The sequence below is a fragment of the Xylocopa sonorina genome, chromosome 1 (genome assembly GCF_050948175.1).
Source record: "Xylocopa sonorina isolate GNS202 chromosome 1, iyXylSono1_principal, whole genome shotgun sequence".
In the NCBI taxonomy this organism is placed as follows: Eukaryota; Metazoa; Arthropoda; class Insecta; order Hymenoptera; family Apidae; genus Xylocopa; species Xylocopa sonorina.
The window spans coordinates 6077066-6093808 of NC_135193.1; the positions used below are offsets into that span (position 1 = coordinate 6077066).

The 16743-nt window shown below is 45.1% G+C and overlaps 1 protein-coding gene across 3 annotated transcripts in view; it reads right to left on the reverse strand.

The window, feature by feature from the left end:
• The window catches only part of LOC143422496 (lachesin), an 80631-nt gene extending 69737 nt beyond the window's left edge, over positions 1-10894 (reverse strand). For all 3 annotated transcript variants that reach the window (XM_076893200.1, XM_076893190.1, XM_076893180.1), the window contains exon 1: positions 10802-10894. In XM_076893200.1, the coding sequence (XP_076749315.1) occupies positions 10802-10874 (73 nt within the window). In that variant the 5' untranslated portion in view covers positions 10875-10894. The remainder of the gene's footprint in view (positions 1-10801) is intronic.
• Between the last annotated feature and the right edge of the window lie 5849 nt (positions 10895-16743).

The window sequence follows — 16743 nt, forward strand, 5'->3', positions numbered from 1 at the left end:
TCAACCCCGTCGCGAGATCATATCGTTCCCCAGGTGTCTGACTGTACTCCCGCGGTCGGACATGCGAGCTGGTTCACCTACGTGCACGACCACAGCCGAGGACCGCGGAAACGCAGTTTAACAATTCCGTTTTCAGCCGCGTGAAAACGACTCGCCTAACTGTACACCGAGTTCGAGTGAAATTTCCACCGAACTTCGTACAATGCGATAAACCTTCGACTTTCGCGATGCCCTCCCCCAGCACTCAACCAGACGTACATACACGGGGATGGTGTGTTTCGTAGATTTCAGGGCAACGAGCACGGATCTTCGAATCGTGTATCCCCCTTTTTGCTATTCGAACGCGTCAGTTTTCGCTCGAAATTATCTCGCCTGTCTTCCCTGCTTCGCTGCCGTATTCTGTTCTCTATTTTACGCGTGTCTGCAAGTTTCTCAACGTTTATTTTTCGTCTCGCGTGCATCGAAAATACGCGGAGCGATACATTCGATATGTATAAGGGTTCTTTTAGAGTTGACTATTCTTGCGCTTATGGTAGACCCACTGAAAGATGTGCTGTTGAGATAAGGAATTGGTTAGAGTACTCTTACATTCTCCTTATACGCTGTGACGTCAGAATTCGTGAATATATAATATGTATATACAGCGTGTGTTAACTGATTGGCAAGTATCGCGGTTGAACGATGAAGCCAGGAAAAGAAACGCGATTAGTGACAGAGGAATGATGAAGTGGCATAAATTTATTAACGATATTCATACGTACGCGTGCATAATTGTGAATTTGAGCGTGCTTCGACAGGGATGGACAATTTAAAGGTATTTTCCTAGGAAATAAAACGTCGTGAATCGAGGTGATACCCGTTTCACCTGTATAAACGACTGCTTCGAACGTGCCGCAAATTCCGCCACACTTTCTCCCTGGAAGGGGGTAAAACAGAATCTTGACAAATTGACTACCCCAACGGAATCACAAACCCTTACTAGGAACCGTGCAATTTTCATCTTTGAACAGGGAAGTTGGTTTGTAATTTCAGTGTCTGTCAGAAATATGATATCGGAGCGTTGTATCAGGAAATATACCTCGCCGAGGGAAACATTTTTCCCTCTATTTTAATATTTGCATCGGTCTCTGGCCCAATCTTCATTTTTCACCGTATCTTTCGCGGATCTCGTCGTTAAATTCCTCCCCTCCCCCAATCGCATCGGAACTTCTGTTCGTCGGAAAATAATCAATTTACATGGCATTCATGAAATTCGTGCAAAAATCTTCGCGTCCATTGCGAGATACGAACGAAACCAGCTGTTCGAGTGTCAAGGATAAAGGGAACAATTCTGAAGAACGATTATACTTTCTTTAGACCCGCGAGCACATTGTTGAAAAGTAATCTACACTCTCGCCCAACTATTATCAGCGGTAATAAAAGGCGAAGCATTTCATAAAGGGCTTTTTGTTGATGTGCAACGTTTTCGCAATATCACGGGACTAGATCGGCTCGAAAGATTTAATCACGTGCCTTCTATTCCTGCGCTCGGAACGAACGCAATATTTAAAGGCTTAATCATCCGTCTCGCAAAGCTAATATGTATCCTTGGTTTTATTATCCGCCATAAAATGCCGGAGTGTAACGATTGCATGCCAGATACTTTCACGTGTGTTTGTGCCGGGGGATTATCTGGGACGTAAAGGGTTGACAACGACAGATGGAAAATCCAAATAGCTCCAACGACTGACCAACTTCATTGAATTAAACGTAGGCGCAGGCGTTATCGCAGAATTTCGATAACACCGTGAGTTGACAAAAGAAATTCACACATACCAATAACATTTCGTAACCCCCACGATTGCGAATCATAGATCGATTGTACGCCAGACGATTATCATATATTACACGGGACACGTGTGTAATGGTAGTTATTATTCAAGATATATGCGTAAGGAGACACAATCCCAAACCTATTAATTTCCTCCCATTGATCTCTAAACTGCTAATACGCTAAATCCTTGGGGTATCGATTGTTAGACGCGTGTACAACTAACGTTCGAGCAAGAAACTATTGGGCTCGCGAACGCTGGTCTACACCAAACGATTCGAGCCGTTCTATCGAAATTCCATAATTAATGTCGAGAAAATAAATATGCACGTTTTAATTGTGCGAAGTGCGGTGAATCCCATTTGAACTCCACGCCTTTGAATACCAATGAAATCCCCGAGACCGTTTTACCTTTCTGAAAAGCCGAAATAAATTCTTCCGATGCAACCAGATCAGCCAGGATCGATGCCTGCCGCTTACGTAGCTCGGTCAGGTTAAAAGCATTTAATTCGATCGGACCGGTTAAAATGAAAGCTTTCATCCAGAATAAATTGAGCAAAAGGCCGCGCGTCCAAGTACGGAGCAAAAAGTACCGGGCATATCCGGATCCCGTGAAGAGTTAGATGTCCCGTGCAGAGCATCGATCCGTTTCCAGAGGACCGCCGTGGCTGCTCGTAGCGACCGTACCTTCGACGTTGTTCGATCACTGTGTCGTGGACGAGGTCGAGATTGATAAGCTACCCAGCCAGAAGCAAAACATCCAGAGTAAATTAGACAGAGGTGGAACGGGGGCCTGGTTTAATCGAACGTGACACGTTTGACTCGTTAGATAGAAAAGCTTGACGTGGATACGCCCTTGAATCGACTATGACTATAATAACCCCTCTCGGGTTATTCGACGACCAACAAAAATCGTCCTACCTGGAGCTGATCGTTAAAAATCGCTCGTCTTCGTTCCCGAGCCGACCGCGGAGTTTGTCTGACTTTTTCGACAGAAGTGGGAAAGTTAAATGAGGCACTACTATTCGGTAACACATCACCTGTTCGCTTTCTATTAAGTCCCGCGAAATGAGAGCGCGAAACTCTTCCGTCCGACGGGTTTTAATTAATCGTACGAGGCTGGCCCGCGAAAGGAACCCCCGTGCCGTGAAACGAATTGGAATTTTTGTTTCCATGCGGCCGTGCATATCGAATCTGCTAACAAGAGGGCAGCCGGCGATCGTTTTCAATGGCTTGCAAATAATTATGAAAAATTGCAGCGTAGGGTGTGAATTATTCTATTTACCTGCAACTGAATATGCGTGAAAACTTAAGACGACAAGATATTTAGAAGGGAACAAGTGGAATGGCTGCGTGCGATTGGGTTCGAGAGGTCGAGGTGAGCAAGGAAGAGTCTCGTTTAGAACCGAGCGACAGGACCTGGCGGCAGGATCGCGTAACTGAGAACGATAAGGGTGGCGTGGACGTGAACGCGAGCGTTTCAGGGATGCATGGGGAACAGACTGAATCTGAGAAGCGAAAGAAGGCAGTTAACAACGAGCAGCGGTATCGTAAACTACGAAGAGTTAATAGCGAGCAGCGGTAGCGTAAAGAACTAGGAATTAATAGCGAACAGCGATAGCGTAAAGAACGAATAGTTCGTAGCGAACAGCAATCGAGTGAAAGGCGAATAACTAGGAAGTAAAAAGCGATTATCAATTAATAAAGTATACACTTATTTAATAGTGGTCGTACGAGTTATTTCTCATCTAACCACGCATAGAATTCTTAGAGGAACGACATTTACAAGGTTTACTTTAAATAAATAAGTATAGAAGAAAGAAGTAGGAATGTATTACAGAAAATAGCATGGACCGACCAGGACCCAATTCGAAGGTATCGTCGGAACGGAAAGTGGTAACAGCAGGTGCTGAGACTGACGAAATCCGCATCGAGGAATAGTACGATAACATTACTCCGAGGCTACTTGTCGCGCCTGACCGACTAACAGCGTGGACGTCCTATCCTCTCCGTCCTCTCCTCCACCTAACGCTTTCTGATCCAAACTTTGCTCTGCGGCGCCACTTTTATTCGGTCAGAAAGCACTTCGCATTTGAGGGTCCAATGCCTCGACGACCACCCTGCCTCACCCTCGTATTTGGGTGCGCGTCTCGACATAAGGAGACTCGACCCTTCTCGGGAGAGGCGTGTGAACCCGAATAAGGGAATACAGAAGTCCAGCTTTCGAGCAATTCTTCTCTACGTGATCCACTGACAGAGACTCGAAACGATTGAACCTACTTGATAGGTTACCTGAGATTTTGCGAAAATCATCGTGCGTCGGTAGTTTTGTATCTTTATACCATATTACACGGGAGTTATCTGAGAATAATCGGTGCAAGGGCTGAATGGAGCGAAACAGTTTTGTTACGCGGAGTTCTTTAACTACATTGTATTCCAAGGGAGTAATACGAAAAATTGTAGATACACGGTTTGCTTGTAAAAGTAAGAGAAAAGGTTCATGATAATGAAATGGCTTTTATGTTCTAGTTATTAAGAGATGTATTTAGATTACTTTGTGGCCATTGTACTCTGTGCTCGCCGCATCGGTACGCGGAGCCGAGTTATTCCATGAGCCTGGGCTATCACGCGAAATGTTCCTTTTGAAAAACGTTTTTTTTCAACGGGTACAATAAAATTACGAAGTTTCCTATTGGACAAGTGCGCGTAACTTTTGAAACCTTTAACGTTAGCATTTTTAATAGAACAAATTAACTTCTTCGCGATATACAAGCGAATAAAATATATTCCGGCGTGCACTTTTAGTTTTAATTGAAGAATTTTTCTAGTTAAAAATCTGAAAGGAAAATTCGTTTCCACGGTGGTAAAATTGATTCAATAAAACAACTATCACGCGAAAAGAATAATTGTCTGCTTTCGCGTTACAACAGCCGTATTGTTTCACTTGGCGGTGGTAGTCTCGTATTGTGTGCGAAACTTTCACCGCGTCGAAAATTACACAAACATTTCCTACCGATCCCGTGCCAGTCCACTTGACACGGAACGATTTCATTTACATTGCAAAAGTACATCGTTGCACCGCGGTTGTTCCACGGAGTGAACATTGTTCTTCTCAATAAAAGTATGGAGAAAGGCCCGATTTCATTCTCTTTCCGCGTTGTTAAAATCCAGCACGGTGCAACGTAATCACGAAATTATAATATCGCGCCATTGTAATTCATTCGAGAACTATACGAATTATATTAGCCCGGAATACACACGAGTGAAACAATACCCTCAATAGAGATTCTCTACCATGTTCCATAGGAAAAATCTGATCTCCCATCGTTAAAAAATTAATTCTATGCCCCGACGTGAACAAACATGATATTATTCGCAGGTCAGCAATCAATACGTTTGTTAATTGGTACACCTCTATACATTTACTTCGCTACAGCACGATCTAATTTAAGTCTAATTAGCAGAAACGATAACGTTTCGGTACAAATACATGTAACCGATGACAATTAACAAAGTCAACAAAAGATGCCACCAATAATTAACGGAACAATTGCCACAACCGCTGAATACGCCAAATATCACAGAGATAGCTACGAAAGATGTTCCGATGGTTCTGTCACTAAAAATTACGCTAAAACCGAGTCATCTAACGCGATCGTCATGGATACCCCAATTATCGAGACGAAACGAAGGCTCGCAATTGTTCGGCAATAGCCGCGTGTTTATTCACGCGCGAATCAGTCTCTTGCGCGAAGATTTCAGGGCGCGAAGTGGTGAATTGCCGGTTTAATACGGACTGACCGTGCAAATAGGGATGCGTCGACTGACACAGTGGCTCCCTATTTGCGAATTAGGTGCAATCAAACGCAAAATCGTCCCGGCAAATATCGCGCTGTTTGCCAATCATAGACGTGCCGCGACTAATTACTGTCAAGCGAGCGGTTAGACGTGTACGGAGAAAAAAGATCCGGCTGGGAAGTTGCCTGGAGGGGTTGAAAATGAATCTCGAAGGCCCGCGTTTGCGTTCGCGCACGGTTGTTCGTGCCGTTCGAAGGCTGTGAACCGCTGATTTAAACGCGACGATGGGCAGCGATACTTTCGATAGACTGGATTTTTTCGTTTACACGAAAGAAATATGCTGTTGCGTAATTTCTATGAAATTGCACGATATTTCAAGCGATTGAATCGATGAGTAATTTGATGAAATTGAATGGTCCCGATTCAATCTCAGCGTTTACATTTGAAAAGTATTGAATTGGAATGTAAACATCGACTGGCCTACCGCAAATTGAATTAAACGCGAATATCATTAATTACACTATCGACTCGATATCGAGTAGTGTTTAATTCGTTACAGTGAAACAAAAGTTTCGAGCTCGGAGCGTGAACGATTTCATTAATTAAAACTTTACGCTTACAGGTTGCGAATCACCACGTCCGTTTATGCCTCGAATCTATTTAATGAAACAGACTGTTTCGCTCTTGTTTGATCCCAACAACGAAGCATCCATCGCGCTGCCCGTAAAGTGGCATTTCGTGGAACAGGAAAGTACACGTCAAGCCTACGATGTCGTAAAAAGAATGAAGCTTGGCGAGCGAGGAAGGGAACGGAGAGTGGATAACGCGCTAATGAAATATGCACCCGCGCGTCAATCATGGACGGCCGGCGTCTAATAACTCGAAATATCAAGTGAATCAAACACCAATCGCTGGTGTGTGTAATCAACGAATCAAATCGGTGGGCTGTCCATTCCCCGGAATCGATGGCGCAATTAATTTTAACGCTTCATCCTTGCCTTTCAGCCACGTCATTTCGAGGGTTGAAAACGCGCGACGCGTAATCCCCGCTTTCTAATACGTCACGTTCGTTGATGGACCTGTCGTGTCTGACGCGAAGTAAGACTTTCTTAATCAACGAAAAATTGATTGTAACCTATTACCTGGAAACGTCCGATTAGCTCGTCAATCTGAGGTGTAACTGTAACGTGCTCGTTGAACGGAGAGCAGATTCTAAGGAAAACCACCCCCCAATATTGCCCCGCGAGAACGCGTTGCAGTACAGTTCGCTGAAGTTAAAGATGAATATATAAATTTTACAAAACACGCGAGATAGAGGCTGAAACGTATCGCGGAAACACCAATGGGAAATCTGACGTTTGAATGCTACATGAGCGTGCATACGTTTGCATTATCCGTCAAGTGTGTCTAATAAAAATATTCGCGCAGAGACGGTCAACATTTTTTATAGCCAACAGGAATCCTGGAAATGGCGAGAATCACCAGCCTCGTTCATCGCCATTTCCCAACGCAACACCAGTAACGTTGATAAAAGGATACTGTTTTTTTCCGCCCAGCTGATAAATTAATCTCGAGGAGCAAAAGATACGCCGCGTTGCTCGATGGTTCACCTGCGCGAGAATAAGGCAGAATTATAGAATAACTGTTCCCTAGGCCAAGCTTCGGTTTTAAGGCAATTAACGTCATGTTCAGTTACGGTTTTTAAAGCTAGCTGCTACCGAATCGTGCTCCCGTTTCCTTCACTTCTAGCTAAAAATTCATAACCGCGAGGAGATTGTACAATAGCTCCACGAATAGTTTTACATCGCACCCCAAAAAACTGTTCAATGTTAAACTGTACAAGAAACTATGTCGTATAAATTCAACGAACAATCGTTCGCCTCCACATCGGATCGATCAGTTTTTCACGGGTAAACGAACGACAAATTCGTAACTAATTCAAGTTAATGCGGTTGCTGCAATTAAGGAGACGTCGGAGCGGTAGATTTAAGGGGAGGCGTCCAGCGACGAGCGATAATTCGGTGCTAAGTCATTAGCCTAGCCGATTACACCGCAAGGTGTGCATAATAGCGGCACCCCTATCTCGGTGGCTCCTAATTCGCGAGCATCCACAACCCCCCGTTCGTTGTTCCGATTATCCTTTCAATTTTCCGCGCGCCCACTCTGTTATCACCGTCCCGAATTCAAATTGCGAACAATTCCCCCGAACTTGGCTACGGTTACGTGGAGTCTAGTTCCGCTCCGTTGCAAATATCCAGGCGATTCAACGACGCTCGAACGAGGTCCGCGCGATTCGAGTGTCACGGAGCCCGATCGTCACCTACGAATTTGGTATTTAAATCGCGGAAACGGACGCGCGCGCGCGCGCGCGCCTCGCCTCCTGCGGCCGCGATGGACGCAGCGAATAATCGTTTCGCCGCGAATAAACGCGGGGATCTCTAGCACGATCTACGAAGTGTCCCGTCAGACGACTAAAGAACCTATTTCCAGCCGACCGGCCGAGAAAGAGAGAGTAATTATTATCACGCGAAAGGATAAGGAGAGTTCGTTGGACTAACTTCCGCCGTGATAATTTATACTTGCCATGGTTCGCCGGCGGGCAGGGGCTATGTGGCCTGGCGGAATGAATCGGTGGGGGTTGAAGGAGGACGAAGGAAAAGAAAGAGCGCAGGTGGCACAATGCCCACTTTGCACGTTTCCATTTCAACGTAGACATGCGCGAGCGCGCGCGCGCCCCCGCGATTCCAGCCTCGTCCTTACCCGCGTAATGAACCGGGAAATAACGATTACACTATAAATCGAAACGCAGCTGACGTTTAACGCCGGATTCGTCTAAGCCAGTTCGCGTGCCTCGACGACAGTCGAGACTGCAAACACGTGTCCGCACACAGACTCCGCGGAGGGGTTCGAGGCCTTCCAGAGGAGATATCGGGCAGCTTTCGTAGACGAGGATTTCGGATGTGTGCTGTGTCCTTTTGATAAATATTTCGACGTTTCGCGACCGCCGCAGCTCGTTTCGTGCGGATTTGAACGGCACTGGCGATCGAGGGAGTTAACGCTAATGAAGAGTTGCGAAGGTTTTTTTGAAACACCGATGAACGTGATAGAAAATAATAAAATAATAGAAAATAGAGAATAGCGACTACAAACGATATCGATCCACTGTCCAGAACCCAAATAAAGTTGTTGAAACTAATTAGGTGGAGATGAATAGTGTTGCATGTCAAACTTTCGCCTTTTCGCGAATCACCGAGCCCCTAATTGTCGCGTTAAATAAAATACGAGGGACGAAAACGGGAGACCGTAAATAATTTCGCTCGAGCGGTATACGATTGTTCTTCGATCGATGGGAAACTAAATTTACAACGAGATCCTGCATCGACGCCGGCGTGGAACGCGATTCAGGGCCGACGCGCGCTTTATGCAACTATATACGAAGCAGTAAAACGGGGGTGGCGATTAAAGAGATCCAGCATGCTGATAAGATTTCGATCGGCGCTCTCGAGCTCCATCACGCGTGTCACGGGTGAGCCTTTCTTTTTCCAAGAAATGCTTACGTATTTTTTTTAGGGGTGACGCTCGAAAACAGATTGAGCGTGTTCGAAGGGGGTGCCGATCGTGGCTCATCGATTACGAGCGTACAGATAATGCCAGCCGGGGACAAGAATAGAGGGGCGACTTTATAAAACGGTTAAGTATATCGAGAAGTATTGGAAGATCAAAGATTTGTAGGATATCGAGGGGGATGAATCACGCTGACATTCGCTCGGCCTTGCAACGAACTTGGAAGGCCCTGCGAGGGTTGCATTTCAATTTTTTTTCACCTACATTTTTACTGCGATTTCTCCTGGCTGACGTAGAAACGTTTTTCAAGCAACATACATTCACGTTTTGCACAAGTTATTATTCTCGAGATATTGAGTTTCAAATTGTACACACGGCCCCGGTAAATATGTCATATCTGATGTACTCTGAGTACTGAGCTTGCATGATCGGACGTTGTATTATATATGACTCTAAATATTTAAACGCGACCTTCGTTGGGCTTTGCAAGGTTGTCGTAGGGTCAAATAAATGTCAGTGTGATCTATTCTCCTTGATATCCAACAGTTTACGTTTGTTCTTTCGTACCTTACATACTTTCCGAGATGAAAACTCTGTTGAAATATAATCGAAAAAAAAGTTTAAAACTCGTGCAAAGAAAAAGGACACTAATGAAATGTTGTACTTGTACGACTAAATACCTTTCGAATCCACACTCGCCAGCCGTTCACAAACATTCTCGAATCAGATTAAAGAAGAACACTTTTCCAACAGAACCTACGTTTCTCCATCTGTGTTCGTTTCTCGAACCACTCGTTGTACGAAAGAGCACTGGTCCTCGGCATGGCGATTAACTTGGTGAGATACAGTTAGCGAAACGCTACGTCTGACATGGCAAGTAGATTATGCTAGCCGCAGCAATAGCCAGCCAGCCCTCCCGTCTTCCTTGCGCTTCGCCTGCACTACTTTCGAGCAACTGTTACGAGCCCCGCGCCTCGTACTCGACGGACCAGCGAACGGTCAGTTTACGATCGTAATATTGAGATTGTTCGCAAGACGGTTGCTAGAGCACACTCGTATCGTGGCGTAAAAGGACACAGAACCGAAACGACTTGATACACCAGGCCACGTACCTCGCAAGGGCGTAAATTTTAACACGCGCCCGACAGAAGCTGGTAACCGAAACTCTGTGCACAGTAACAACCGGCATAAACACTGGAACGCCCTTACCTGGGCATAATTCCTGGATACCTTCGTGACACCCCTTTGCAACGGATCCTCTTACAAAATTCTAGCGTGAGCGCAGTGATATTACAGTCTGAAAATTAGTTCGTCTGGAGGCATGTCGCAGGAATTCACGGCTGCGACCATTTCTCGAGGAAGACAACGTCGAGGAACACGGAACAGAGAAATTTATCAATTTTTAACTTTTCTTCGGCATGAAACATGAAATAATTGCTTAAGTACATCGGATAGATCGATTGAACGACTGGTAACAACTGAACAACAACAGGTGAACCGAATTAAGACGAATTGGCACCAAAATGGTGGCAACGAAGGAGAAATGTAACGAAAGGAGTAGGTCGGCTTTTTGTAGAGAACGAAAAATCCGTGCGCAAAATTAGCTGATCGGTCGATTGCTTGATTTACCTGATAGCGGATCGTTCAGCGCGGATGCCCATGTCGCGATGCAGAAAACCGTGACCGCGAGAACTGGGAGCATATTGTTACGTGGACGACGCGGCTACGTCAACTGACTGCCGTACGCCGCGCGTCCCGATGCTTTGCCGCCAACCAACCGACGCCTGCGCCTTCGCACGATACTTGTGCGAGCTTTCACGAAGAAACTATCGTGAAAATATCTGTTTACAATCGTCCCGGCGACCTGGCCCGCTGACACGAGTGGCTCTTCGCGCTACAAGAGGGAAACAGAGTCCTCTCTGCCTATCTCGCTCTCTTTCTCCCTCACCCTCTCTCTCTCTCTCTCTTTCTCTCTCTTTCTGCCAGTCACTTTCCATGCTAATTACATTAGCCTGTAATTGCTTTAAGATTTTCTTCTGTATCTCCTCAATCCGCTCACGTTGTAGTCTTAAAATACGGTTAATTGCATCGGAGGCCTGTGTCAAGGATTTTCCTCCCAAGCCTGATGTGTACATTGGATAATTGTCCATTTTAGCCGGTCACACTTTTACCTTTACGTTCGCGTTACGTTCTTACGCGTATAAATTGTTTTTCCAAATTGTAACAGGCTGATTATGTCGTTAATTAACGTACTTCGGCGGTATTCATGTACTGTCGCCGGGAAATGACCAAACTCCGGATATTTATGAGAAGGTAGGGTAAGCTGGATGATGTTCCTTGTTAGCAACTTCGTGCACACACCTCCGTCTTCAGTCTTCTTCGTGTTACTGTTACCATTTACCTATTCATCCGAGCGCGAGGCATTCAAAAATAATTTGAAAGTCTAAAGTTGTACAGTTTCCTGTTTGCCTTATCCCTCCATGCATAAGCAACGAGATTCCCCTCCAATTTGTCCGGGATCACCCGTTGCGCCGGCTCCCAGTAATTAATTATCAGCCAGAAAGCTGTGGAACAGCAGAAATTCAATTTTTCTCACACGGCCCGGCTCACTTTTGCCGGCGAAAGTTATTATAACGAGCCGCGAGGGTATAAATTATAACCGCGCGTTCGGAAATTTCAATCGAAGTTACGAAAACGCGGCTCGCGCGGCCATTACCAAACCGATTCGTACGTAGCCGCGTGCGCGACGAACAGTTTCGTCCAGAGCCCCAAGTTCCGCCGTTTAATTTGTTAACTGGGTCATTTCACAATCGCAACTGTTCCGTCGACTCGCCCGTTTCGAGAGTTAACTCGCCCCGTGACCAGTTCGAATATGACATAATCATTTTTCGTACGAGCACGAGACCAGAAGCGACACGGGCAATAAGATAACCTGAAACGACTTCGAAAGCAAAGATCATTCTTAATCGGACGAAACGCGAACTACGACGGAAGCTAATCACTCCGTGTGAATTACTCAACGATGGAACATTAACTTTGTTTATTGTAATAACATATAGTTTCGGTACTGGGAATGCCAGGTATGCGAATTTGCATAACGTGAATTTAATTATGATGAATTCTCGTTACGTTTTTATTACGCTATCATTACGATCTTAACACCACGTTCTAATAGGTATTATAATACGTAATATTTTAGTAGCTCCGATAAACTGGGTAGAATAACTCCAAGGTACCTAATAATCATTCTAATACCGTGGAATATGCTCAGCCATACGTGTATATAGCAATGGCCTCTAATATTGACTAAGTAATATAGGAGTAGCAAAAACGTTGCTCCTAAAAACCATTCCGCCCTAATCGTTAAACTTTTCAGATATTCCGGCTGGAAAAAATTTTTAATTCATTCGTATCGCGTGACTATTCAGGCATTCACGATCTCGAAAATTGTCCACGTGCAGGGTAGCGGGAATTTCGCTCGGAACGTTCCATGCGCGAGCCCCCAATCAATTCACGCGTTCCCGTTGAATGGGATAAGATTCGAAGGCGCAAATCAATTTTTGATCATCCTTTGGAAATATTGTCGCGGTCATAAATCCGTTCGTATCGATAAATCCGCATTGTCAGGGTAAACACGCGACCAGCAACAATAAAATACGGAGGCAGCCTGCTCCCGAGCATTGTTACGGAAAACGATTATTTGTTTTCGCTATTCCACATAACTTTCCGTGCTCCGATGCGTCCCAGAATTTTTCCACTTTTTCCAATCCTCCTCTGTCTTCTCGCCGCTGTTCTCGCCCGCCGTACACCCCCGCGACACGTACACACGCCCATCCACCGTTTTTGTTTCGCTCGACGCCCCGAATTCAGTCGATCGTGCAATTGGAAAATCGTCTGTACACACGCGATAATAATCCGTTTGATAACGATAAGTTGCACGTGAATTTCAGTTTGGTGAACGGGCGCGATCGTCCGAGTAATTGCGAAACAACTGAAAAAAAGGCCGTATGAAATTTAAAGGGCCAGATGGAGAACGCGTCGTGTATTATGTCGTCAGCCAGTCTTCCGGGTTATTTATACGGGCGCTGATTTTTAAATGTTTCTGGTAATAGCACCGCTCGCGTGATAATTCAGATTCGCCACGGATGGTATATGCACTGCAAGCTCCGCGTGCTACAAGATGGAATCGCACCTTCCGGTCAAATGTTATTACGCGCAATTGCTTTCACTTATTACAGGTGCACGATTCCGGTGCCGTTTTTTCTGCATAAACGGAAAAACGCTCTAAATTACGAGCTCCCTTGAACCGCGGCCCTGTGTTAATACCGTGACCGCTCGTTAATACCATGGTGCTCGATTGCATCGCCATTCAATTTTAAAACGAATATCAAAAACCTTCGAGTGTGTCATATGTTGCGTTCGATAATGTCACACGTGATAACATATTGGAATATTTGGTTAAAACAATTGTATAAACTGGTTGCAAGGTTGTTTTCTATTCCAGCGTTATAAATCAATTTTCTATTGGTGTTAGTTCCACAGCGTATCGAATCTACATGGGCAAATCGACATTGACGAATTCCGAATAGGATGCGGAGCAATTTAACTGCGCGAAACAGAGAAACTTTTAATCAAAATTGTTTTCAACCTATTTCGCTGGGTGTTGTCTTCAACACCTCGCCAAGCGTTACGACCATTCCACCCCTCCGTAATCGCAGACATCTGGATTACATAAATCATACGCGATCAACAGTCGAAAATGCTTCAGCTTCGTGAATGATCTTCGGCGAAAATAGTTGTCCGCAAAGTACTTGTTTCACATCTATTTCGTTCGCACGTAGAATTTGCACACACCTATTTACCGTTTTGTTATACGACGTGGAAGCACGTACAAATGTATTAATTCATAAATGTGTTTCTGATATGTTTCCGCAACTTGTAAGAAGTATTAAACATTCTTACGACATAATAACACGAGCTTTAAGCATTTCGCGTGTCGGTCATGCCGATGCGAAGGCATTACATTCGCGATCTAGGCACAACGCTCCACGAGTTCCTAAACACGCTATACCACCGTTAATGTCGTTATGCGCGTGGCATTATTTTATTTGCATGATCTTACGTACGCTGACTCGTCATTTCGACGCGGACGGACGGTGGTAAATCGCGATTCGCCGGTTCCTTCCCCGCATTCACTTCCCAGGCAACGATCTTCGAATTCTATTCGGTGAAAATGGAACGTATCGTAGTCACGTCACTCTCCCCATTCATGTCAATTGCGAATATCATTCTTTTGCAATTTCATTTGCAACATTGCGAAATTTATCATCCTTTAATCCCATAAATATGCTTTTACAGGCTTAAATTCTTGAGGAATACGAAAATGAACGTTAAAATTTGGAGTCAGCTCGTAGCCATTAAAAATTTAGGATCTTATCATCAGAAATAAATGGTCCCCCCTTTCATTATTAGAATTGATCTCGAGCCTTCTTCCTCAAGTTTCGAGAAAATCGTGCCTATATTCACATTCGTGCTATGAAAAATTAATCTCCTACCTTATTCATATTAGTCAGCATTAGAATGCACCGGGTCAATTAGATTACGCAAGCGAGATGATCGTTTACCGTGTGAAACAGAAAAAAGTGCTGAATAATTCGTTCGATCAGTTCTAGGTGTATTACTTATTAAAGAGAATGTCCGAAATGCCTGCATCACTGAGCAGAAACCGTAATATCTACTGTTGACGTTGGTAAAACTTCGTACAGAAGTAAAATCGTGGAAAAATATCAGATGCGTGCATTTTGTTCAGCGACTGACATTCTCGTTGAGGCGATTTTACGAAACATCTCGAACGCTATTAATTTGATCGAGAAATTCAAATTGCTCGTTACAATAACAGAAACGCTCCCCGGAAGTATTCCCTTCGTTTCCATTTATCATAACCAAACAGCGCGCGATTTTACTTGTTTCTATTGGCAACAAAAATCGTAGGCAGCGGACTTCTCGCGAAGTCGTCTGCGCTTTTATCGAACGGCCATCTTCGGGTTAACTAAATTGGGTGAAACAAAAAAAAAAAAGAAAACGACGCGTTCACTTAGCCAGCAACAATAGTCAAGCTTCAGCGGAAACGCCGAAACGACTCGAGCGGAAATCTTGGAGCTACCCGCGCCGCTTCCATCGGGTAACGATCCTCCTCCTGAAAACAACCAGCTTGCGTTCCAAGTTTAACAAGATTGTCGCGTGCACATTGGTGCAAGGCACGTGGTGTTCGGCACGAGTGTGTTCTCGCGGTCGGATCCTCGAGATCAGCCCCACCCCCGGCCAGGAGGGCGGGGTGGGATCGACGGCAAAAGCTGCAAGGATCGATTTCAATTTAGCGGCCGTTTAAGCGTGCACGCTCCCAGCTAACGAGCTTTCGAAAGTCGTAGATAGCCGACAAGTTGGCCTACACGGACGGCCGCGGCTCGGAACCACCCTTCGGAACTTACCGCAGTCAGCCGGCGAACACCCCGAGCACACGTGTAACACGACACCGATAGCCCCGCTACATACCTGTCGAGTATGAGCATACACGCGCAGCATTATACAGGGTGTTCCACTTACCGATCAGAATGTGCGGTGAGCTTCCGTGAAACTCGTATGGAAGATTGGATGGACTGGGATTCGGGAAAGATTGCTGAGGAGGTAAGCTCGCTCTTTTTAGTTTAATCGAGCAAGATCAATTCGTTTCGTCTGTATTGAAATATATGGTGTAGAATCGTGAAGTAGCCAGGTTACCGCAAATCTCACTGGTTCGAACCAAAACGACTTGAGACAAAAAGGCGTTCCCGTGTCTCTGTCTCCGTAGCCGGGCGGACTTATTAAAACAGAACACCCTGTAGGTGTATGTACGTAACGTTGTACATGGATATACCTCGTACGATCTCGCGGTGGCAGGCATTGTTAACGTCTAGAAAGGATAAGACCACCGTGGAAGGTAGCCAGAGACTGTTTTACTGCTTTCCCAACGACGGCGGTGGAGAGCCGATGGTATGGCGTGCGGTTCTCCCCGTAAAGATTAGAGGGAGCGTGTACGCGACTGAGTAACAGATTTACGTTCGGCAGGTAGATTGCACATTACGGTCGACATTTTCTGCGGGCACGGTTTCCGTCTGACTGGAAGCTACTGTTCCTCCCTGTCAATCCCTCTCGAACGCGATCTGCTTTTTTAATACTCCCTCTATGGGAGGTAGACACGATTTAACCCTTTGATGACTGACGAGGGACCCTGATATGCATCACAGTTCTAGTTATCAATCCTTTCGACAGCGCGTGCACGGTGTATCTAGGGGATGAAATGTACAGGGTGTTACGATCTGGTTACGATCAAATGAAAGAGATTATTTTATGAACTGAAATGAGATACACCTGATGGGCTTAATACGTCCGAGAGGCTTCGCTTTCAAGGGAAAAAGCACTCTAAAATAAGAAAGTTTATAATACAGTCTATTGTATAGCTAAGCAGATTTTTTCCAAGGGTTTTTTAAAAATTAAATGACCAAAGTCGTAAGACTAAATCCAGCGCACCAGGC